This window comes from Ahaetulla prasina, chromosome 14 (assembly GCF_028640845.1).
Source record: "Ahaetulla prasina isolate Xishuangbanna chromosome 14, ASM2864084v1, whole genome shotgun sequence".
Taxonomy (NCBI): domain Eukaryota; kingdom Metazoa; phylum Chordata; class Lepidosauria; order Squamata; family Colubridae; genus Ahaetulla; species Ahaetulla prasina.
Genome location: NC_080552.1, coordinates 14,511,989 through 14,535,800, shown reverse-complemented (window position 1 = coordinate 14,535,800; position 23,812 = coordinate 14,511,989). Strand labels below are relative to the sequence as shown.

The 23,812-nt window shown below is 42.6% G+C and overlaps 2 protein-coding genes across 2 annotated transcripts; one reads left to right on the top strand and one right to left on the bottom strand.

Moving 5' to 3' along the window:
- Positions 1–9,853: 9,853 nt before the first annotated feature.
- Positions 9,854–15,025, bottom strand: MRPS34 (mitochondrial ribosomal protein S34). Its single transcript, XM_058157885.1, has 4 exons — positions 14,870–15,025; positions 12,930–13,253; positions 11,612–11,654; positions 9,854–10,303 (listed from the first exon to the last, which is right to left on the bottom strand). Exons 2-4 carry the CDS (start codon positions 13,245–13,247, stop codon positions 10,023–10,025), a joined length of 642 nt encoding a protein of 213 aa, XP_058013868.1. The 5' UTR covers positions 13,248–13,253; positions 14,870–15,025; the 3' UTR covers positions 9,854–10,022.
- Positions 15,026–15,208: 183 nt separating this feature from the next.
- On the top strand, positions 15,209–22,367 carry EME2 (essential meiotic structure-specific endonuclease subunit 2). The gene is made up of 9 exons (XM_058157879.1): positions 15,209–15,311; positions 15,520–16,614; positions 17,211–17,347; positions 17,957–18,046; positions 19,034–19,158; positions 20,168–20,267; positions 20,485–20,600; positions 21,123–21,312; positions 22,057–22,367. The coding sequence occupies exons 2-9, from the start codon at positions 16,155–16,157 to the stop codon at positions 22,225–22,227; spliced, it is 1,389 nt and encodes a 462-aa protein (XP_058013862.1). The 5' UTR covers positions 15,209–15,311; positions 15,520–16,154; the 3' UTR covers positions 22,228–22,367.
- The last annotated feature ends 1,445 nt before the right edge of the window (positions 22,368–23,812 follow it).

The window sequence follows — 23,812 nt, the reverse complement described above, 5'->3', positions numbered from 1 at the left end:
GCTCCGGGAGAGCAGAAAACAGGCCTACCGGAAGTTCGGGAGGGCTGGAAAGAGGCCTGTTTCCAGCCTCCAGAGAGCCTCCGGAGCCTGGGGAGACCGTTTTCACCCTCCCGGAGGCTCGAGGAAAGCCTCCAGAACCTGGGGAGGGCAAAAAGGCGGCCATGCTGCAGGCGGCCAATTAGGCCACGCCCACCCAGCAACTGGGCAGAGAACCGCTTGCTAAACTTTTTGAAGCCCACCCGTGCCTAGTTTCACAGACAAAAGCCAAATTGAGTGCCCGTTTTGTTTTTTTATATATATATATATAAAATTAGAAGACATTAAGATGTGGTGGAATGTAAAATGGAGATGGGTCTCCAGGAGGGAGGGGGTGCAGTCCAGAAGAGTAAGGGGCAACTCAATCTGGATGTTGCGTGTGAGAGAAAGAGGGTGAAGACAGACTCTCCCTAATAATTCACAGAGTACGTTTACGACTAAAATTTCCATTGCTAACCGAGCCAGTTCTTAAATGAAGTTTTGCCCCATTTTAAGACCTTTCTTGTCACGGTTGTTAAGTGAATCACGGCAGTCCTTAAGTTAGTAACACGGTTGTTAAATGAATGTGGATTCCCCATTGACTTTGCTTGTCAGAAGGTCGCAAAAGAGGGATCACGTGACCCCGGGACATTGCAACCGTCATAAGTATGAGTCAAGCATCTGAATTTTGATCCACGTGACCAAGGGGATCCACGTGACCAGTGCTGTTGTAACTTCAGATGGTCACTAAACGAACTGTTGCAAGTCAAGGACTCGTCCCGTATTGCAGATAGTAGAGTGCTCAGTCTGGCAAGATTTTGTCTACATGTGTGAAAACAATAGCAAAATCCATGTTGTTCTTGGTTTAGGGCCTGGCAGAAATGCCCACTAGCAAACCTGATCAGAGCAGGCCTACCAGATGAGGAAATACTGTAAAATTTCATTGCAGTTTGTATTATTTCCTTCTAAGAATCCACTTAAGATAAGGGGTTTCCAACCTTGGCCACTTTCAGACCTGTGGACTTCAACTCCCAGAATTCCCCAGCCAGCCTCTAAGTTTAGATCAGGGGTAACCAACCTTGGTGACTTTCAGACCTGTGGACTTCAACTCCCAGAATTCCCCAGCAAGCCTCTTAGTTTATAGCAGGGGCGTCCAACCTTGGCGACCTATGGACTTCAACTCCTTAGAATTCTGGGAGCTGAAGTCCACAAGTCCTAAAGTTGCCAAAGTTGGAGACCCCTGACTTAAATGACCAAACATGGATTGGTTTCTAAACTACACAACTGAAGGAAGCAACATACGTGTAAAAGTGTCAGTCACATTCTCCAGAGCCTTTGAAGTACAAACACTTTACAAGTCCAGTGTCGTTTCTCAACAATGAAAACAGCCCCTTTGTGTATTTACTACTGGTAATAGATAAACACAGGAAAAAAAAGACACAGCTTACTAAATTGGGGGGGGGGGAAATGCACACTTTAAAGAAGAATTTTTAAACTTCTTGATAAGCAACACATTTCTTTTTTTTTAAATAGTTTTTATTAAACAGTTTTCTTTATTTTATGACCCAGCTTCAATCTTTACAGGGCTCCCGTATCAGTATATCCCCTAAGTACATACAAATAATAATCCTAAAAGCTTTATCCAAAAACTTTCTACTATTGGCCTCACCCCATTCCTAAGAGGACCATAAGGGGCGTGCATAAGCGCACAAACATGCCTACAGTTCCTGTCCTATTGGTTTTCTTTTCTTCTTTCTATATATATGCTTATACCTCCTTATATTTACCCATATATGTTTATATACTATATAATCTTTTGTATGATTCCTACATATATTGTTGTGACAAAATAAAATAAATAAATAAATAAAATAAAATAAACTTCTTTTCGTTATTCTTCCTTTCCTCTTGTGTACATATCTATTCTATACAACGCATCAATATTGCGATTACATACCTATATATATATTACCCTTTATTGTCACATCTTAATTTACTGTTACATTCTTTGTTTCAATTCTCTAACCAAGTTATACCAGGGGTCTGCAAACGTGGCTCTTTTAAGACGTGTGGACTTCAACTCCCAGACTCTGGGAGTTGAAGTCCACAAGTCTTAAAAGAGCCAAGTTTGCAGACCCCTGAGTTATACCATGTGTCCAAATCAGATAGTATTCTGTTTCACCTCTTTTTTTTTTTTAATTTCCATTATTTCCATTGTTAGCCTGTCTATCTCCACACATTCCAGCACCTTTTTTTATCACCATTTTATCAGAGGGAGTACTTTCCAATGCATTTTCTATTGCCTAAAATAAAGCAGGGCAAGATAGAGAAAGCCATGAGGGACCCTAGAATATTTCTTTCCCTCATGCAAATTATGTTTATTTGTTTGTCTGAATCACTGCAAGTTGAACGCTACAAAAATAATCCATAAAATGACTTACCAGGTTTGTTGTTTGCCTTCCCTGGAGAGGTGGAAGTTGCTTGAAGCGTTTTCTCCAAAGGATTTCTCAGTCTTGGTTTTGACCATTAAACACATTTCCTCACAAGGATTGTCTGCAGAAGCTTCCAGATTACCATGGCAGGTGCTTGTCAGTAATGCTAATTGCAAACACATGTGTGAAGTAGAATTTTTTGTGTGTGTGTGCCCAAAAGTTGTGAATGCTCCAACACTGGAAGTTTTTAAGAAGATGTTGGATAACCATTTGTCTGAAGTGGTTTAGGGTTTCCTGTCTAAGCAGGGGGTTGGACTAGAAGACCTCCAAGGTCCCTTCCAATTCTGTTATAATAATAATAACAACAGAGTTGGAAGGGACCTTGGAGGCCTTCTAGTCCAACCCCCTGCCCAGGTAGGAAAGCCTACACCATTTCAGACAAATGGTTATCCAACATCTTCTTAAAAATTTCCAGTGTTGAAGAATTTACAACTTCTGCAGGCAAGTTGTTCCACTTATTAATTGTTCTGACTGTCAGGAAATTTCTCCTTAGTTCTAAGTTGCTTCTTTCCTTGATTAGTTTCCACCCATTGCTTCTTGTTCTACCTTCAGGTGCTTTGGGGAATAGTTTGACTCCCTCTTCTTTGTGGCAGCCCCTGAGATATTGGAACACTGCTATCATGTCTCCCCTAGTCCTTCTTTTTATTAAACTAGACATACCCAGTTCCTGCAACCGTTCTTCATATGTTTTAACCTCCAGTCCCCTAATCCTCTTGGTTGCTCTTCTCTGCACTCTTTCTAGAGCCTCAGCATCTTTATTCTATTCTTTATTCTATTCCTATTTCTAATTAATTCTCCAAGTCTGGTTTTCGGTAGACTTTTTTAATGTGGTTATCAGACAAAGTAAAGTGCATTTTTAAAGCTGATATATCACGGTCATTATAACCCCATTTTGCTTCTCTTTTCTCTTGTTTTTTTTTCATGAGTTTTAAGATTTGTTTTTCTATATCAGCACTGATGGCCAAGAAAGTGAGGTGCTTCTGCTGAGCCTCCTTCTCGGTCAGATCCAATTTGAACCGAGTTGTTTTGCCAACTCTTTCTCATGGTGGTTGCTTAGCTTCAGCAACTGCTTCCTGTTGGGGTCCTAAGGAGACTGGAGGGACAGGTGAGGAGTGACTGGGAGGGAGGGGCGAGTAGAGGCGCTGTTCGACGTGAGTGACATCAAGTTGGCCACGCTCACCTAGTCAAATGACCACCCAGGCGGTCATTAGGCAGATCATATTAGTGGTTCCTGGGATTTAAATTGTGAATTTAGTGGTCCCTGAAGTCCGAAAGGTTGATGACCCCTGATTTAAATTGCGATTTAAATCGACTTGATTTAAAGAAAGAAGCAACTTAGAACTAAGGAGAAATTTTCTGACAGTTAGAACAATTAATAAGTGGAACGACTTGCCTTCAGAAGTTGTGAATGCTCCAACACTGGAAATTTTTAAGAAAATGTTGGATAACCATCTGACTGAGATGGTGTAGGGTTTCCTGCCTGGGCAGGGGGTTGGACTAGAAGGCCTCCAAGGTCCCTTCCAATTCTGATGTTATGTTATGTTATGTTAAATCAAATCCACCCTGATTACTATTATTTCCATCAAAAACAAAATCTCTTCTCTCCATATATATATATATATTCTTGGCAGCTTTTGCCATTCTCTGAGAACCAGGGGAATTGAGAGGAGGGGAAGTGGTCAAGGGTTTGAAAAGCTTTTGCATGCAAACTAGACAAACTGCAGCCTTCTTTCTTATTCACGGCACGGCACTCTGCCACCGCTAAAGAGCCTGCAAGGAGTTGTAATTTTCAGAGCACTTGACACGACATTAATTCATTAACCCTCCAGACAGGCTTCACAAAGGAATTAAAAGTATTTTGCTCCCTTTTGATAAACAGCCTGTTGGAAGAAATATCCATCTGGGTTCAGTTCCAAGTGGGGACAAAGACACTGGAAACATGGAGACTGCTTGGAAAGATGGTTTAATGGTGGCCAGGATCACATGGCTTGAGTTCCTGAACAGAAAAGGGCTGAGATCCTGTGTGCTCCCTGGTTTTATGCTTTTTCTGAGCTTTGAACTTTCTGGGGCACAGGAAGAGTATCCTGATTGGTTGTCAGACTCCCAGGGGGTGGGGGTCTTAGCTAGCATTGTAGGTTGTCCCTCAAGCTTGCCTGAGCCTTGCCATGTGGTGAGTTTGTTCTATTGTGTTGCAAATGATGGGGGGATTGAGTGAGCTTGGCTGAAGCCTTAATTGCCCATTGACAAAGGTGGGGGGGAGTCAGGAAGCTGCTTTGTCTTTAAAACATGTTTCTCCATTTCTCATCCAGGGAAATATATTCTGCCTTTTTAAATATTTTCTAAAATATTTCATTCTTCTAGGAGGGGGGGTGGGTGCTACATTCCTACAACGCCTGTCCAGGGAATCCTCAACTTACGACCACAATTGAAACCAGAATTTCCCTTGCTAACCACGGCGATTGCTAAGCGAGTCGTGTCCGATGTTACGGTTTGCTTTGCTATAGTTAGGTGAACCACTGCAGTTGTGAAGCGAATCATACGGTCGTTAAGCAAATTGGACTTCTCCCCATTGACTTTGCTTGTCAGAAGCCGGCTGGAAAAGTTGCAAGTGGTGATCACATGACCCTGATGTAGGAATTTAGCACCCACCCCCCTCCTAGAAGAATGAAATATTTTAGAAAATATTTAAAAAGGCAGAATGGCTTTTTCCCTGGATGAGAAATGGAGAAACATGTTTTAAAGACAAAGCAGCTCCCTGCAACTTCCTGCCACCCCCCACCTTTGTCAATGGGCCATCATCTGCATCATAATAGAACCCATCTAGCAACTGAAACTCACCACATGGCACCTGGGAAGATTACATCAGCCAGCAAGGCTAGCTAAGACCCCCACCCCCTGGGAATCTGACAGCCAATCAGGGTACTCTTCCTGTGCCCCAGGAAATTCAAAGCTCAGAGAAAGCATAAAGCCAGGGAGCACACAGGATCTCAGCCCTTTTCTGTTCAGGAACTCAAGCCATGTGATCCTGACCACCATTAAACCATCTTTCCAAGCAGCCTCCATGTTTCCAGTGTCTTTGTCCCCACTTGGAACTGAACCCAGATGGATATTTCTTCCAACACTGAGAAACTGCAACAGTCATAAGTACATGCCAGTTGCCAAGGGTTTTAATCAAGTGACCGAGGGGATGCTGACAATCGTTAATAGCAATTACAATAGCACTTAAGACTTACATACAGCTTCACAGTGCTTTACAGCCCTCACTAAGCGGTTTATAGAGTCAGCCTATTATCCCCCAACAATCTGGGTCCTCATTTTACCGACCTCGGAAGGATGGAAGGCTGAGTCAATGGCATCAGCAATAGCACTTAAGACTTATATATCACTTCACAGGGCTTTTACAGCCCTCTCTAAGCGGTTTACAGAGTCAACACATCACCCCCAACAATCTGGGTCCTCATTTTACCAAGCTCGGAAGGATGGAAGGCTGAGTCAACCTTGAATCTGGTGAGATTCGAACTGCCAAATTGCAGGCAGTCAGCAGAAGTAGCCTGCAGTACTGCACTCTAACCACTGCGCCACCATGGCGCAACACGGTAAATCGGTAAATCGACGGTAAATCGAAGGCTACCTGATTATAACTTCTCCAAAGCTAAAGAGCTCAGTTGGATCCAAAACCTTGTTTGCCCAAAGATTTCCTCATTTATACTCGGGATCTAACCTGGGTCAGTCACTGGGACCAGAGATTTAATCCTCCAAGTTTTCCGAACTGTATTGGACTCGGTTAACTCAATTTTCTCGGTACACACGCGAGATCATCTTTTAAATTGGGCCTCCCAACCCACCACATTAAAACGAAGGTAGTTTTGCAACGAGGTGAATAGCGGCAACTATAATTCCCCTTTTTTTAAAATTATTGTGTAAATGATTGCGGCAACGTTCCTCGCCTCTAATAGGATGCAACAAGCGGAGTGATTAGAAAAGTCAATCACACCGGCTAAAATCCCACATTCGCGGCTTTCAAATTAATACAAAAATGTTTTTTAATTGTCAGTCTGCCGAGTTTTCTTATCAAATTACTTTCTCGTTGGAGCAAATTAAACCTCCTAACAGGGGAGATGGCTGACAGAATGCTAAAGAGGCTTGATAGAACGAGTGTGTTGCGCTAACTAAATGGAAAAAAGAGCATTATGTTTAACACTGATACGCAGATTACAAATACAGCGTTGTTTTCACACTCCTCCTCCTCCTGCTTTAAACCTCAATCTTATTAAACCACTCCCTGCTTAATCCAGATGAGATATTGTGAGGGACTAAGGAACCAGAGGCTCTCCAAGGCATAGATTCCAGCACCCATCATCCTTGGGCATAATGGCAGGAGCTACTGGCAACTAAAATAAAATACCTCCAGGACGCAGAATCTAAAAGACTGGTATTCACTTACTTTCCCTACAGGTTCGCAAATGAGAGCGTGCGCATATCCATGCATGCACCCGGCCTTCTGGGCATGTGCTTTGCTAGAGCATGCGCCTTTCGCGCACGCGCCCGGCCTCAAAAACGTGCCTAAATAATATGGCTTAGAGCTGGGGTGGCCGCAATTTTCACTACCGGTTCAGGTGAACCGGTGTTGTGGTCCGCCAGCAGCCTGTGGAGCTGGCAATGGAGTCGGACAGCGATGCGGCTGAGGAAGAACATGGGCCAGTCCTGGAGGCTGGGGAAGGCCCAGATGAGGGCTCTGTATTGGAGGCAGAGGTGGGGCCAGGGCCATCGGGGAGTGAGGTGGGGACTCCAGAGCCTCCAGAGGGTCACAGTAGTGAGGCTGAGGAACAGGAGGAACCGAGAGATGACTGGCCCCTCCCATAAGACTTAAAAGACCAGCAACGGCGTTTGAGCTCTTTGCTGGAAAACAACGTTGATAGCTTCGTCTTGTTGCATTTATTTCGAATCGGCGTCTTCTGAACTTTTGCCAAGAAAAGCCTTTGGCAGTTTGCCTAATTGGACCAAGCTTGGTGATAAGATTGAGGAATTTGTGTTGGGAGGAATTTGCTTTAATTTAGTTGGACTGCGCTGAGAATGAAGTAATTCTCAGCTGTTCTAATAGTTTGTTTTCACATTGACTGAGTTTCCTACTACCTACTCGGGCCTGGGTCACAACAACCAGTCCGAACCGGCTGAATACCATCTCTGGTCTATATCCTGGGAAGTTCAAGAAGGAAGTTTATTTATATATTAAAGATGTGTATGACCACCCATTCAAGCTCAGTGACTCTGGGCGGCTTACAGAAATAAAAATATATACAGATAATCCTCCCCCTTAAAGAGCACCCGGAGGCTCCAACTGATCCAGAATGCAGCTGCGCGGATAATAGAGGGAGTGACTCGAAGCTGCCATGTAATACCTCTCCTGCACAAGCTGCACTGGCTTCCGGTGATCTTCCGGATGCAATGCAAGGTGTTGGTTACCATCTTTAAAGCGCTCCATGGCATAGGACCGGCTTACTTACGGGACTGCCTGCTGCCACCAATAGCCTCCCAGCGACCTGTGCGCTCCCATAGGGAGGGCTTCCTCAAGGTACCGTCAGCCAAACAATGTCGACCGGCGAGGCCCAGGGGGAGGGCCTTCTCTGTGGGGGCTCCTGCCCTCTGGAACGAGCTGCCTCCGGGGATACGCCAACTCCCCGACCTCCGGACCTTCCGACGTGAGTTAAAGACCTTCTTGTTTTATCATGCAGGGCTGGCCTAACGTATTTTAAATGTGGGTTTTATTATGGTTTTATCATTGTTTTATTCATTTCGGCCTAATTGAATTTAGATTTTAAAATATTTTTTAATTTTTGTAACTCTGTTTTTATTTGGCTGTAAACCGCCCTGAGTCCTTTGGGAGAAGGGCGGTATATAAATTAAATAAATAAATAAATAAACAAACAAGCAAACAAACAAACAACAGTTCATTTAGTGGTCGTTTAAAGTTATAGCAGCACTGAAAAAAGATACGAGTGTTTTGACCATTGCTTAGCAACATAAATTTTGGGCTCAACTGCAGTTGTAAATCGAGGATTAACAGCACTTCAAAGTCTTTTATTAGTCAGCCACACACACAAAAAGATTGTTCTATCCCGATTTCTAAGATGAAAAAGCTCTCCAAAGCTTTTGCTTGGTTCAGTGTTTTGTTTTTCTCCCAAAGGAATCTTTCAGCAATCTTACCGCAATTCAGTAACGGTTAAAGTTAATTGTATAATATTTTTTAAAAGAGAGTCAGACACGACTGAATGGATGTATCTAGATTATCATAAAAAAAAAACCAGTAACAACCAAAAGCATAAGACATTATTGGCTTTTCGGGGAAACCCCTATTATTATGCAGATGAGGAGTCACTGTCAACCCCTCCCTGCTTTGCTGAAATGATTGGTCTGCCCTTAAAATGTAATTAAGTCACCCATTAAAAAGAAAACCGAAGACGGACAATTATTATTTTTGGAAAAAAAGTTTCATGAACATTTCCAACCAGTGTCACCGTAAGAGTTAGCAAGATTCCAACAGGGTTATCTATCCAAGTACTTTCTACGATCGGTGGTGATCTTATTGTTACGTGCTCTGGGGTAAAGAGTGGAGGCATTTAGAGGCACTGACTAAAACATATGTGAAGCACCCATGTAAAAACTTAAGTGATGCGGCAATGCGGTGTTGCACAAGGAAATGCTTCCATTCAGGAGTGACACCATTTCTCCATCAATCCAGTTAATAAAATAGAACAGAACAGAATAGAATAACAGAGCTGGACGGGACCTTGGAGGTCTTCTAGTCCAACCTCCTGCCCAGGCAGGAAACTCTACACCACTTCAGACAAATGGTTATCCAACATCTTCTTAAAAACTTCCAGTGTTGGAGCATTCACAACTTCTGGAGGCAAGTTATTCCACTGATTAATTGTTCTCACTGTCAGGAAATTTCTCCTTAGTTCTAAGTTGCTTCTCTCCTTGATATGTTTCCACCAATTGCTTCTTATCCTACCCTCAGGGGCTTTGGAGAGTAATTTGACTCCCTCTTCTTTTTTGGCAGCCCCTGAGATATTGGAAGACTGCTATCATATCTCCCCTAGTCCTCCTTTTCATTAAACTAGACATACCCAGTTCCTGCAAATGTTCTTCATAGGTTTTAGCCTCCAGTCCCCTAAACATCTGTGTTGCTCTTCTCTGCACTCTTTCTAGAGTCTTCACATCTATTTTACATCGTGGCGACCAAAACAGAACGCAGTATTCCAAGCGTGGCCTTGCCAGTTCATAATGTCCATCTGTTTCACTGGACAGCTCTAGCATAAATTTATTGTACCCGTGAATTTAACATTTTTTATTTTATTTATTTGTATCCTTTTATCATTTTTACAAATAACTCAAGGCGGCGAACATACCTAATACTCCTTCCTCCAAGTACAAGGCAGAATAGGAAAGCTGGGCTGTATGATCACACCTGAGAATGTAACAAACCAAGAGCCGTATCCTAAAGTCCTAAAGACTTCAGACTGGAGTCCCTTCAGCTTGGTTTCTGGGGGACGTATTTAGGAGGTGAGCAGCTGGCTCCAGATCAAGGATTGGTTCTTCTTCAGTCAGTTTGCCTTCTTTCTGTCTCTGCGCAAGGATCATGGCCCGCAGCAGTGGTGGATAAAAGACATACCGGACTTTCTCCTCTTCCTCAGGTGGGGTATATTTCTTAAAGGCTTCCTCCTCGTGTTTTGGTACCATGCGCCAGTCGTGGTACATTACTTTGTCTATTTCTTTCTCTTCGGTTTCAGGCTTGCCTAAGAAGCAATTGAGAAGATGTAGAAGGGGTCCTTTTAGGCAGGCAAATCTTGGAAGGATGGAAGACAACACGAAAAGAAAGATTTGAAAGCCTAGACTGCATGCTGTTTCTTTTACTTGTTAGCTCATTTCTGTAATTATTTTTGTGTTTCTTTATGTAATACGTAGCACCACACTATTGGACTGTGCATTATATATATGTACACATACACACACACACACATACACGGTGGAATGCTGCCGGTTTAAACAACCGGTTCAGTGAGCATGCGCATCGCGCATCTAAGGCGCATGCTCTGAAAATAGAGCATTTAGAAGCTCAACTGCTTACCTTCCAAGTCAACAATGGTTAGTAGAACAGCGGGGGGGGGGGGAATTAGCTGTGCTGCGTGATTGAGATGAGCTACAAAGCAGGAAATAAAGGCAGGAAATAAAGGACAGGATAGAGCGGGGATGGGTGAGCAGGGCCAGCTGATTATCAGAGCTACCAGTTCGCTCGAACCGGTCTGAACCGGCTGAATTCCACCTCTGCATATACATATTCACATACACACACACACATATATAGATGATAGATAGATAGATAGATAGATAGATAGATAGATAGATAGATAGATAGATAGATAGATAGATAGATAGAGATATATAAATATAGGTAGATGTAGGTCTTTGGTTATTCGGGTTTTCTCCCACGTAAAATTGGAAGTGTCTTGGCGACGTTTCGACGAAGTCTCATTCGTCATCTTCAGGCTTCAGCTTCGTGCTTCTGGGAGCAGGTAGGTAGATATACATACACATATATAAATAGATATACATACATACACACACACACACACACATATGCATAATGAATTTTCTTTTGTTCAGAGTTGGGGATATTTTTTTATTTTATTTTATTTTTTTTTGTTTACATTTATACCCCGCCCTTCTCCGAAGACTCAGGGCGGCTTACAGTGTATAAGGCAATAGTCTCATTCTATTTGTATATTTTTACAAAGTCAACTTATTGCTCCCCCCAACAATCTGGGTCCTCATTTTACCTACCTTATAAAGGATGGAAGGCTGAGTCAACCTTGGGCCGGGCTTGAACCTGCAGTAATTGCAGGCTGCTGTGTTCTTAATAACAGGCTTTTACCAGCGTGAGCTAAACCGGCCCCACACATCAGCAGAAACAAGTTAGTCATTTCTTAATTTTTGACTCCCCCGAGCTGAAAAGATTTGCCCCCACTGCTCTATCTCATGAGAACTCGTCCCTGCTACAGGCTTCATCATGAAATCTTCACCCATAAAAGCGAAACTTCCCTTACCTCTAAATGTCAGATATCCCCAAGCCTTTCCAAATTCCATTTTCTGTAACGAAAAGAACATCCAATGATTATAGTCCATTCAAGGTGAAGGGAAAGAGGGAACGTTGAACCAAAACTGAAAAGTCCATTTTCAAGAAATCCCCATCCAATGACGGTCGTTGAATGAGGACTGCGCCTGCACCTTTGGAACATCTTGCCTTTTGAAGTGAGGTCGGCTCCAACCATCCTTACCTTCTGTAAGAACTTAAAACTCTGGCTCTGTCCGTTGGCTTGAGGCTCCAACGAAAAACTTTCACAGATGGGGATGGTTGATAGATTTACGATACATCCCATCCACTCCTCTTCTCATCCTACTCCCTTACTCCCCATCTTTTTAGCTAGGTTGATTTTTTTAAAAAAATATCATTAGGTTTGGTACAGTTTCATCTTTTAACACCGTAAGCGAATCAGAGTTACCATCTTATAAGATGGGTGGCTAATAAATTTTATAAATAAAACGAACGAACGAATAACCTATATTCAGGTAGTTCTCGACTTACGTCCATAATTGAGCCCAACATTTCTGCTGCTAAGTGAGACATTTGTTAAACGAGTTTTTTTACAACCTGTTTTGCCACATTTGTTAAGTTCGTATCACGACCACAGCGGTCAAATAAATCACTATCATTGTCAAGTTAATAATACGGTTGTTAAATGAATCTGGCTTCTCATGAGAGGAAGATAAGTTAGGGGATAGGAGTAGGAGAGAAGGTGAGAAGGTGAGAAAGGAGGGAGAGAAGAGGAGTGGGGGAGAGGAAAAGGAAGAAAGTATGAGGAAGGAGAGGAGGAGGAAGAAGGTAGGAAAGGAGAAGGAGGGAGGGGAAAGAGAAGAAGGTCTGTTGTAAAACGAAGGGAAAGAAAGGGTAGAAGAGCAACTCCAAAGGCAATTAAACAGTTCTATTTTTGTGCTTTCTTTAGAGAGACTATGTAGGATTATCTCTGAATAAGAAAATGTACATTTATAATACGTGTATAAGAAAAATAAAAAATAAAAAACTTTTTACCAAATAAAAAGCAAATCTGGCTTCTCCATTTTCAAAAGGTCGCAACAGGTGATCATGTGACCCCAGGACCCAACCGTCATAAATATGAGCCAGTTGCCAAGTATCTGAATTTTGATCGCTGATCACAGGGAAGCCACATGTGAAAAATGGTCATAAGTCACTTTTTTTCAGCGCCGCTGCAGCCTTCGAACAGTAACTACACGGACTGTTGTTGAGGACTACCTGTTCTAGGACGCCTGGATTCACTCCTTTCTCCAGCCAATGAAAACACTCACCTCAGCCGTATAATCGACTTTTACTTTGGTAATGACCCAATAACAAGGCTCATCGTATTCCCATAGCCAGGATTTGCGGGTGACCATGCGGCCAATGCCAAAGAGGCGCAATCGGGAGAGGAGCATAAAAAGGCGATTCTCGTTCCTCACATCCTCCCAGGCCAGCACAGGGAGACGCTTGCCCGTAAAAGCCCGGGTCATCTTCTCGTAATCCACCGCATAACGCTGGGAGTCGCGAGGTCGGTTTTTTAAAGCCCAATATTCGCGGATTTTCTTGGCCTTGGCTGCAATCGGGCGATATCTCAGGTAACGACCCATCGCTGCCTATGGAAAGATAAGAAGAGTTAGCTGTTCAAAGGCTAAGAACGAATCTATCACCATAAAGCTGATTTGGGGGGGGGGGGGAGAACTGTCATTCAATCAAGCCTACCTTACAAAGAAGTCAGGAGGATAAAAGAGGACGCAGGAGATTCCTGGGAATTCCCTCTTGGGAAAGGTAAAAAGCCACAGACACACAAAGGCACAAAATCTGTAGCTGACTTGATAAATATCAATACTCTCATTTTTCAGGGTGTCAACAATGCTTTGAACCAAAATTAACCAAGGGTTGCATGATCCCATAATGCAACCAAAGGGTGCAGCACCCCTTCTGTCACCTGGGGAATTATATTATTATTGAAATTATATTACTTATCAGGTTTGCTCTCTGACTTGTGGTTTGTAGATTTCCAAATATTTAGTTATCAGGCTAGGTAACATCTTCAACAGAGGTTAGGGGATGTCAGTGTACATTATATCATCATTGTTATGGCTGTAGATGTTATCCTGCCTTTATAGTTAGTTTACTTTATTGTCATTGCACTTCGTACAATGAAATTAAATGCCATCTTCAGGGTACATTAAAACTATAAAAATAAAACAGAAACACACCTCCTTCACGTGCTATACAATTGAATTGAAAAACCCTGATATTGCATTAATATACAGTAGAATTCAAGACGGTTACTGCCCTGGGATAGAAGCTTTTTTTCCAGCCTATTTGTCCTTGTTTTTTATTGTCCTGTACCGTCTGCCAGATGGTAATAGTTTAAAAAAAAAAAAAAGGTGCCCAGAATGAGATGGATCTTTAAGAATGTTTTGAACTTTCTTAAGGCAGCGGCAGCTATCAAGCTTTTCCAAAGAGAGGAGAGGGCAACCAATGATCCTCTGGACAATGACGTTGACCCTCTGGAGCGCTGTCCTATCTGCCTCTCTGCAATTGGCAAACCATACACAGGTGCAAGTAAGTTAAAATACTCTCTATGGTGCAGCGGTAGAAGGCCACCAGCAGTTTTCCATTCAGTTGTTGTTTCCTGAGCAGTCTCAGGGTTTATAAATATTCATATTTGGTCAACAACAAGGCGGCGAACATTTTTAATACTCCTACCCTATTTTAATTCAGTGTAGTCTTGGATTCCTGGCGATTGTCTGGGCAAGGGACCTGCAGTCCTATTGGCATTTACCCATTTTAAACAAAAAGTTTATGCATTATTCTATCAATACACCCAATGCCGCCAAAGCATTGGGTCTTCGTTTCCTTCTGGAAGTTCAAATTAGAACATAGGAGCAAATAATAGGGCTGGAAGAAGGGACCTTGGAGGTATAACAGTAACAGAGTACTTGGAAGGGGCCTTGGAGGTCATCTAGTCCAACCCCCTTGCTCACGCAGGACACCTGTATTGGGGATTCGAACCGCCGACGTTTGTGATCGACAAGCTCAGTGTCTTAGCCACTGAGCCACCTAGTCAGCTCTTCTAGTCCAACCCCTCGCTCGAGCAGGAGAGCCTATAAATGGCCAAATGGGCTGTCCAAGAAAGCCTTGACCGGCTCTGAGTCGGTCGGTCTACCTCGCGGGGTTGTTGTTGGGGGAGACCAAAGAAGCCTTGCAGCTCAGCAAATACCTCGCTCCTTGAAGCAGCCCCGCGCTTCCTTCTCTTGCTCCCGATTCCACGGCGACTCAAAGGCACCGCTCTGGGCAACGGCGATCCCACTCCCTAAATCCTCCCCCCGAGCCTCACTTCCGCCCCTCTGCTTGAATCGCAAACCTTCGCCGACGCTCCAGCAGGGACGGTGCAACCTCATAAGACGCTCGGCGAGGAACACTTCCGCCCCGGTATCTTTTTTTTTTTTTTTAAAGTCTCAAATTCAGCCGAGGTTGGTCCGTCCGTATAAATGATCCGGGCGCCCACGCGCACTCGCTCCTTTGCTTCCGGCCTTAGACGCTCGTGAAAGGGTGGGCCGTCGCTATAAACGATCCGGCAGGCAACACTTCCGCTCCTTTCCTAAAATGTTTTCCCCATCCCCTTTTTTTTCCCCCGGGATGATCCCGATGATTCCTCCGAGGTGCTTTGCTTCTCTCCGCTTTCCTTCTTCCCGTGTTTGGTTGCTGTTTTTCCTCTTCGGCGAAATGGCCTTTTCGTCGCGATCCAAGTAGCAAAGGGTTGCTTGAAGAGCCTTTTTCTCAATAGGGATCATGATGGACGGATGGAATGTTGTGTAACTTATATACCTGTCTTTGCTAACGAAATGCATTCTCTTATTTCGTTTCCAGGCTTGGAATTGCTGTAGCTGATATGGCTGTGGGAGACTCTGGACGTGCGGCTGCCTTTTATTCCCCCTTTCCACCCACCCCCAAGAGATGTCCCACAACGTTCTCTATCATAGCCCTACTTAAGCGACCCAGATAAAACACTCGATCAGCTGTTGCTGCATTGGTAGAAATGCCCAGTGATGGGGAAAAGCTGCATAAGCAACAACAAAAAGTGTAGAGATTTCAAGGGCAGAGGTTCTATAAATAAGTTGGCTTCTATTGACAGTATTCATATCCACAGGGTCCAAACGGGGAGAGACAGCTCTTTTTAGTATGACTTAGTTTGGTAAAAAAAAATCTATTTCTATTAATGAAAGGAGATCAGGTGAGCCTGGATTTTCGATCAATTGAGTTTGTTGACTTGTAGCCAACATTTAATCAGGATACTTGAATGTTTCAGCGACCGTTGGCCCTGTTTAATATTGATGAGAATGTAGATTTTTACCGGTAATACATATATAAGCTTTCTTGCGAATTTCCTGAAACAGTGCCCATCTTTTGATATTTTTACAAACATAGCCAGGGTTGGGTGGTTGCTGCTGATTTAACATTTTGCACTTGATAATGTAGACTGGAAAGAGGGTAAACTTAAAATCATGGCGGGGAAAAAGAAGACTCTTGCTCTTGATGGAAAAAGAGCGATCACGTGGGAAATCTCTGATTCTGAAGAAGACAGTGACGTTAAGCCAGAATCCTCAACTGCTTTTGTAATTCATTCAGATGTTGGAGCTCAGGGCTGCTCAGACAAACAAAAATTAGAGCTGGGCATGGCTCTGCTTGAGGCAAAAGCAGTTCCTTTGCTTATACCATTGACACAAATCGTATCCTGTGATTCAAGGCCTGAGAAAAAAAAGAAAAAGCAGTCCCTGGGAAAAAACAAGATGGCCCAGATAAAAATAGAAGAAAAAAAGAAGAGTGTGCACAAGAAAGAAGAGAAAATGAAGATAAAACAGCAGATTGCAGCTGAGAAAGAGAGACGGAAAGAAGAAGCAGCTGCCTTGAAATCCCTTCGGCCTGATCAGTGCATGAAGCAAATGATTGTCTGTGTGGATTCAGGTAGTATGTTCACATTGTGCAATTTATTCCTTTCCACTTTTGGTTGGGCGTTTTTGGTGCCTGTACATCAGTCCCTGCAGTTTGCTTGGAATGATTTCAAAAGAAAACTCAGCTAGTTTCACACCTAAGGCAGGACTAGAACTTAAAAACAGTCTCGTTTCTAACCCGGTGCCTTTGACCATAACACCAAAATGGCATTTTTCTTGGCAAGATTTTTGCGAAGATTTTGCCAGTCTTCTTCCTAGGGTGATGAGAGTGGGCCCAAGTCACTCCCCTGGCTTTGCGCTTAAGGTGGGACTAGAAGAACTCAGTCTCCCAACCTCTGGCCTTAAACCAAGAGTGTCAAACTCACAGCGTCACGTTGCCACATGATGTATTGCGACTTTTCTCCCCTCTGCTAAAATGGGGGTGGGCGTGACCAGCGCATGACACATCCAGCCCAAGGCCCACAAGTTTGACACCCCTGCCTTAAACACTACACCAATCCATCTCTACATTCTGCATTCCCATGTTTTACCAGGGGGGGAAGGGTTTTCTACATGCGCTGTAGAATTGAGGTGTTACCCAATTGTCAATTTGTTATGCTTTCTCTTCAGGTTTTTTAGAGCACTCTGGCTCTGATATCTTGCTGGAAGTTTTGGACTCTTTGGACTGTAAATACCATATTGAGCATCAGATCATTCCACACAGCATAACCTGGAAGAGAAAAGTCTTTAGTAGCTTGTCTGCTTCAGTAAGTATCTCAATCCGATAGCCAAAGAAACAAGACAGTGTGTGTCTGTGTCTTATTGCTTCCTTATTCTGCTCATCTGCTTTTCATAGTTTTCATATATTTAAATCCTAGCTTTACCTACCATGTTTCCCCAAAAATAAGACCCTGTCTTATATTTTTTTGAACCCTGAAATAAGTGCTTGGCCTTATTGCCATGCGCTCAAAAGCCCGATTGGGCTTATTATCAGGGGATGTCTTATTTCGGGGGAAACAGGGTAGTAAAGGTTACTGATTTGAAGGGGGCAAGGACATTCAAACATTTTATCAGAACTGTTTTTTTTATAATTGTGCTTTTTATAGCAACTGTTGCTATAAATGGGTATCTTTAGACCATTGCACTAAAACCTGAATGTGAGCTGGTCTACGACTCTTGAATTTTAAAATAAATGATTTGAAATTAATGAGGACAAGAGAATGCAAGCATGAGGTGAAAGGAAGCCAAACTAAGAGCATCTTAAGGATCTCTTCTCTGCTTCTGCAAACCATCACTGGGAGCTGATGTTTTTAGTTTTGAGCTAGTAAAACTATTCTTTTTTCTCTTCCAGCAAAAGATTAACTTTATTTCCACAGGACAGTTGCCAAGAAGAGACTGCCGTGGAAAGGGAGGTCCTGTTAGTGATGCAGCCTTCATCCTTCCTCAGACAACTTTCATCAATGCAGGTGCTGTACAGTACCTTAACTTGTGAATACGAATGTGAATGGCAAGGGCTGGCTTTCCTTCCCAGTTGCTTAATTGTCCTGTTTGGCTCCATTTTTTTTACTGGCCCCCACTGTCCGAGTTTGCCTTGATTCTCTGCCTGATATGAGGAGGAGAGGAGAAGATGGTATGTTTCAGAGCTATATCTTATTTCCAGACATCTAGGGAGATGAAGCTTAATAATTGAGAGGAAATGCAATAGAAAGCTAGATTGGCAGCAGGCAGAATCCAAGAGGACAGTACTGGAATCATTAAGCAAAAAAGGTGAGCGGTGGGGGGGGGAGATGAGCCAAGATATATGATGGGGAAAGAAGTATGACAGAATAGATTTTATTTCTTACATTACAAAAATCCTACACTGCATAGACTCAGCCAGGAGAGTAAAAGGGTATCTCTGCTCTGCATCAGTTTACTGTTCAAATTTGTAAGTGAGGTATAATAGGTACTGGCATACTATAGTTGCAATTTTCAAGTGGCCACTCGTATGTGTGTATATATTAAAATCCAGTCTGGTTTTAATTCAGGAAAGATTAGAACCCCAGGAATTGTTTTAAAAGTAAGAACGTTCAAAATCCGGCACCTGGAAATAGAACACAAATATATCCAACTACTGAAGAAAGAAAGAGAGCCGAGTGATGGGCATTAAGACAAAGGAAGAAGGTTCAAATAACGAACAACTGTGACAGTATTTATGCTAAGAATCCATCACAATATTCCAACCTCAAAAAACACACCAGGGAAGGTTCATGCTATTGATAACCATTGGTAAAATGACTCCAGTGCAGTTACCTGGGAGTTTAATATTGTTTTTTCCCACCTGTCTTAAGAAAATTAATGCAAGCACATTTGAGGTTGGAGTTCCTTCACCAGTGGAATCCATAATAGTTTTTAAATTCATATGTAAAAGAGGTAGATGAGTTTTTGATTCTAAAACCTTGTTCTAATTCTAGAACGCAAGTCCTGATGGCCAGCAGAGCGTACCAGATCTCACTCATCTGTGTCCCTTTCACAATTTGGAAGATCCTTCTACAAAATCTTACAGTGTGGTTGTCATTGGACTGGACACCTATCAATGGTACATGGCATTGGAAGGGCTGTGTGAGGTGTGGGTCCCAAGGAGCAAAGGATTGTGCGAGTTGTGGGTGAGCTGCAGATCCCAAGAAGCGAAGTCTCAGTGTCCTTGACATACAGAATTGTAGGTCTTCATCTTTGACCCTTATATTTTGTTTCATGACAACCTTGGGTTTTTTTTTAATGATAGTGCAGATTACCAATAAAGATTGGAAACAAGATAGTATAAACATGCTATTCCCCACTTAACTGGGGAAAATTGATTCAAAGGGTATTAACATGTAAACAGTCTTGCTTGTACTTGTTCACTTGAGGCTGTTTGAGGCAGGGATGTAGTAAGTCTAACTGGGCTTAGGATTCTGGGATTTCAGCTGTATAGCCGGCTTTCTGGTCAAAGGATAAGCTGGTACTAAATACAGAACAAACTCCAATGCTGACAGGAAGGCTCAAGTGCACCACGGCTCCTGGTTCTCCATTACCTTCTGATGGATGTTAATTCAGCTTTCCAGTCTTGTTTATAGAGCTGGGATTTCCTGCATCCCTTCCAAGTATTAACCAATCTAATCCTTCTTAGCATTTTCAAGCCCGTTTCAAGATTCTTAGGAAGAAGCTGCAACACTTCTAACAATGAAAGGCAGCAAGACAAGTTAATTCTTTGCTATTGACTGCCTCAAAATGCCTCGGTGGCTTAAATTAACGTACACTTTCCCTACATGCATGTTCCCAAAACTCGGCAGGTTGACAAAAATAATTTTGTGTCTTCGAATCAAACCTTGACTCCTGGTGATTGAATAAGTCCCTGCAGGTTTCTCAGTAAGAATTTTGGAAGTGGTTTCATGCTGCTTTCTTCCGAGGATTGGAAAAAATGAGAGACTGGGCTGAAGTTTGCCAGCTGGTTTCCTTGTGCCTAAGACAGAAAAACACAGTCCCCTGGGTTCTAACCTGGTACTTTTAACCATTATACCAAAATATTAATTCCCCAATTGTGTTTTGTTTTTTTCTGAATTGCCTAGGTATCATCAGCTTCCGCAAGAAGGACGTGTCTCTGGACTGGAGAATGAAACATGGCAGCTTGGTCCAGAACAGTCCATGACATGGCATCAAATCGAAGAGGTAATCCCTTTGCCTGGTTTAATTTACACCCTTACACCACATCAAGGATCATATAGCAAAAACACTATAACAGGAATTGCCCGTTCGTCATTGCCCGAACCCTAGTCGAGATGGATAGGAAAAACGTTGAAGCCTGGAACCTCACAAGGTATGCAAGAAAGGCCAAATGTGTTTTTCTTCTTGTTTTTTTGAGTCTCTCCCAACTTTCTCCTTACAGGCTCTGGTGGTGTTGCAACTCCGGGGTAACATAAATGTCCTATTCCTGGAAACATGGCAAGAATTGGCCCAGCATGTTTCTGCGATGACCAGAGCTATAGCACAGCGTCCTTATAAGTGAGTTGTCCGTTGTGAAGGTTGCCTTGGCAAAGCTTTGGAGCTGTGAAGTAGGAACCCAAAGATACTATCCCATAATCCTTTCATAAAGAAATCTAACCTGTAAATAAGGTTTTTGTGTGAGACTTTAATCTTGGCAGGACCAATGAGATACAATGAGATTTCTTTAAAAAAATATTCAGCTGGTTAGTGTTATATTGATACAGCTCCTGCTTGGTTTACGCTGCACTGTATTTAGAACAAGCCACCAAGTATGCTTTTGCTTGTTTTGTTCCGCCTTGCTTGCAAGTAGTTAATGTTACACGGCCCATGGATAATACCTACTTCGTGTTTAATAACGACTTGGCGGGGAACATTCTGAGCTCCAAATGGTCCCAGCCCAATTTTAGGAATGGGACATCCTGACCAGCATGGAAACTGTCTCGACTCAAGACCACCCCTTCAGAACAGGTTATTGTGTGGTCAGTTCCAAGCCGAAATGGTAACCTACGTATAACCCGTACATAATGGCTTCTTCGACAGGAAACATCAGGAAAAGCAGACTTTCTCCTTCTGTGTCAAAGGCAAGTGGGCTAGTGGTGTGCATATCGGCAAGGACGGGGAAGGGCTCCAAGAGACCTGGCTGAAACAGATCCAGCAGTTCAACCGAGTCAGCCCAGCCATGGCAACAGCTATTGCCCAAGCCTACCCTTCGCCAAGCCTGCTGCTACGGGTCAGTTCGTTCCGCCAGTTGCTTTGTCTTGGCTGTAGAGAAGGGAAAAGAAATCAAGGGAGGCAATTCTCAAGAATAGGGGATAAAATCAGGCACTAGAGCTCCGTTGTCTCAGAGTAGGATTAAGTAGGCGGCAAGTAAAAGACACGGAGACTTCAGCGAAGGGGGAAAATAATGCTAGTGGGATGTTTACTCAGATGTTGCAGTGTTGAGAATTAATGTGAAGGCTGGATAAAGCCACTCCTAGTAAACTTCATTCCATTCTCTCCAAGGGTCAGTTTCTCATTTTTTCCAAGCCTATCGAGTTCTCTTGGGTGAGGAAGCATTTCTGGGCTAGGTTTTTTTCCCTCCTCAAAATACTTTTGTTTCCTACAATACACCCAGGTTTTTTGCTTCTTGATAGCCACAGGGCTTCTGTTTTGTTTACATAAGGATCCTCCTTAAGAAAACAAATTGTAGATCAGATCTTTAATGATAAAAGCCGTAAAGGAACTCATTAATTCCATTGGACTTTGCTCAATGCCGAGTTTTTCTTAACCCCAAGCCTTGTTAGCGATGGCGTTCTCCTCGTGGCAAACCAGCCTTGCTTATGCCTCATCACTTTTGCTATCAAGAGCTCTTTTCTAAACAATTAAGTTTTGAAACAGAGCTAGGGAGAAGAGGAGGGATTGAGACTGAAATAACCTCACGTAGGCACAGAGACCGGATTACCAGAAATACATGGCAATTGTTGCTTTCTTTCAGGCCTACCGGGAATGCGATACAGAGGCAGAAAGACGACTTCTCCTAAGCAACCTCCAGGTCAGAACTGAGGACAATAAAACAAAGAGACGGATCGGGCCAGACCTGTCTCGCCGGGTCTACCTTTTCATGGTATCTACAAATCCAGAGCTTGTTCTCGATTTAAGTTGTTGAAGCACCTTGTTGTGCTGTTCTGACCACTGGGGTCATAGCTCCTTCGCCTTATAGCTTACTGCCAAAGCTACAGGATTTATTGCAGAAATGGGAGTTTGGCAAAATCAATAAATGTCCTTGTGCACAAAGGTTATCAATGAGCCTCTCTTGACAGTGTATTTTTTTAATCTCCATTCTTCTGCCAAATAATTTATTTTATGCTATTGTTACATATCATTATGCTGTTTGTTTGAATGTGTAAAGATACCTTTGGCATATTTTTTGGGGGGTTCGTTATTTTATTATTATTATTTATTATTTATTAAATTTTTATACCGCCCTTTTCCCAAAGGACTCAGGGCGGTGTACAGTCAAAAATAAAACATAGGATATATACAATTAAAACCAACATTTAAAACATAGCAAATTACAAAAAGGCTGATAATTAAAAATTTAAATTTTAAATTTTAAAATATTAATAAAACCCCAATTTAAAATCAAAACTATTTATGCCAGTCCCGCTTGAATATGCATTAAACCATAATGTGGCTTGGTGGCTACGTGTTTGAGAAGAACCTAGCTTGAATATAAAAGTGTGAATGGTTATTTTAACTGCATTATTTTTTTTTAAAGGAACACCGAATCCCTTATCTTAGTGCAATCTTAATCCCAGTTAAGTAACCAATCCTGTGAAACGAAAGCTCTGATTAAATGAAAGTGTTCGCTTTCATTTAATCAGACGACACAAGGGAGTCGGAAGGGAATCTATTATACTGCCAAAATCACAGTGATTAAATTCAGAAATTAATACTAATCCATGATTTATTACAAAACGATGCAGCTTTGTTCCCTTCATACACCTCCTTTCACAATGAACCCCACTTCTGCCATTTGCATTAAGCGTAGGAGAAACCGAAGGGAATGTAATCGCCCTTGTACTTATCCATACATTAAAAATACCAAGGGAGCCTTTTCTGGCTACCCACATAACCATAAGTAATCATTAGGGAAAGACCATACCAATACTGGCTTTTAAACTGCAAAATGCCCCCTCCAGTACATATCCTTGCAGTTAGGTTTTTAATGACACAAATCAAAGAAAGAATTGGAATATTTAAACTTACCTCCCCCAGGAAATATACACGGGATGTGAATACCTCTAAATAAGTAAATTACAGCTGGCTGTGAAAGAGGAAATGCAGGACTCAAAAGATCCAGAAGAAAGCAGGAGCATCCAGAGCTGAAGTTCATCCACGTAATTCCAACTACTAGCCTGGTATTACATTTGAATCAGATCGTTAAGAATTAGGGAACCTGGTTAGAATTCTCTCGAGAGGAGAGGACAGTAAGGTTGACGGACTAGCCTATCATCACTGATTAAAGTCTGTATATATTTTAATTCATCTGGGTATAGTTCAAATATAGGAGAAGTAATAGACATGCAAAGAAGGTTGAAGAGTTGCAGGGTTCACATGATACCACTTACGCTGTCAAAGGTCAACGTTCTCTTCTGATTACCAAAGCACTGAGAATCGAGGAGAGCCATTTGGCTCTGGAAAGACCGCTTGCTTCTCTGCTCCAAAACACTGGAGCCCCCTCCTGCAAT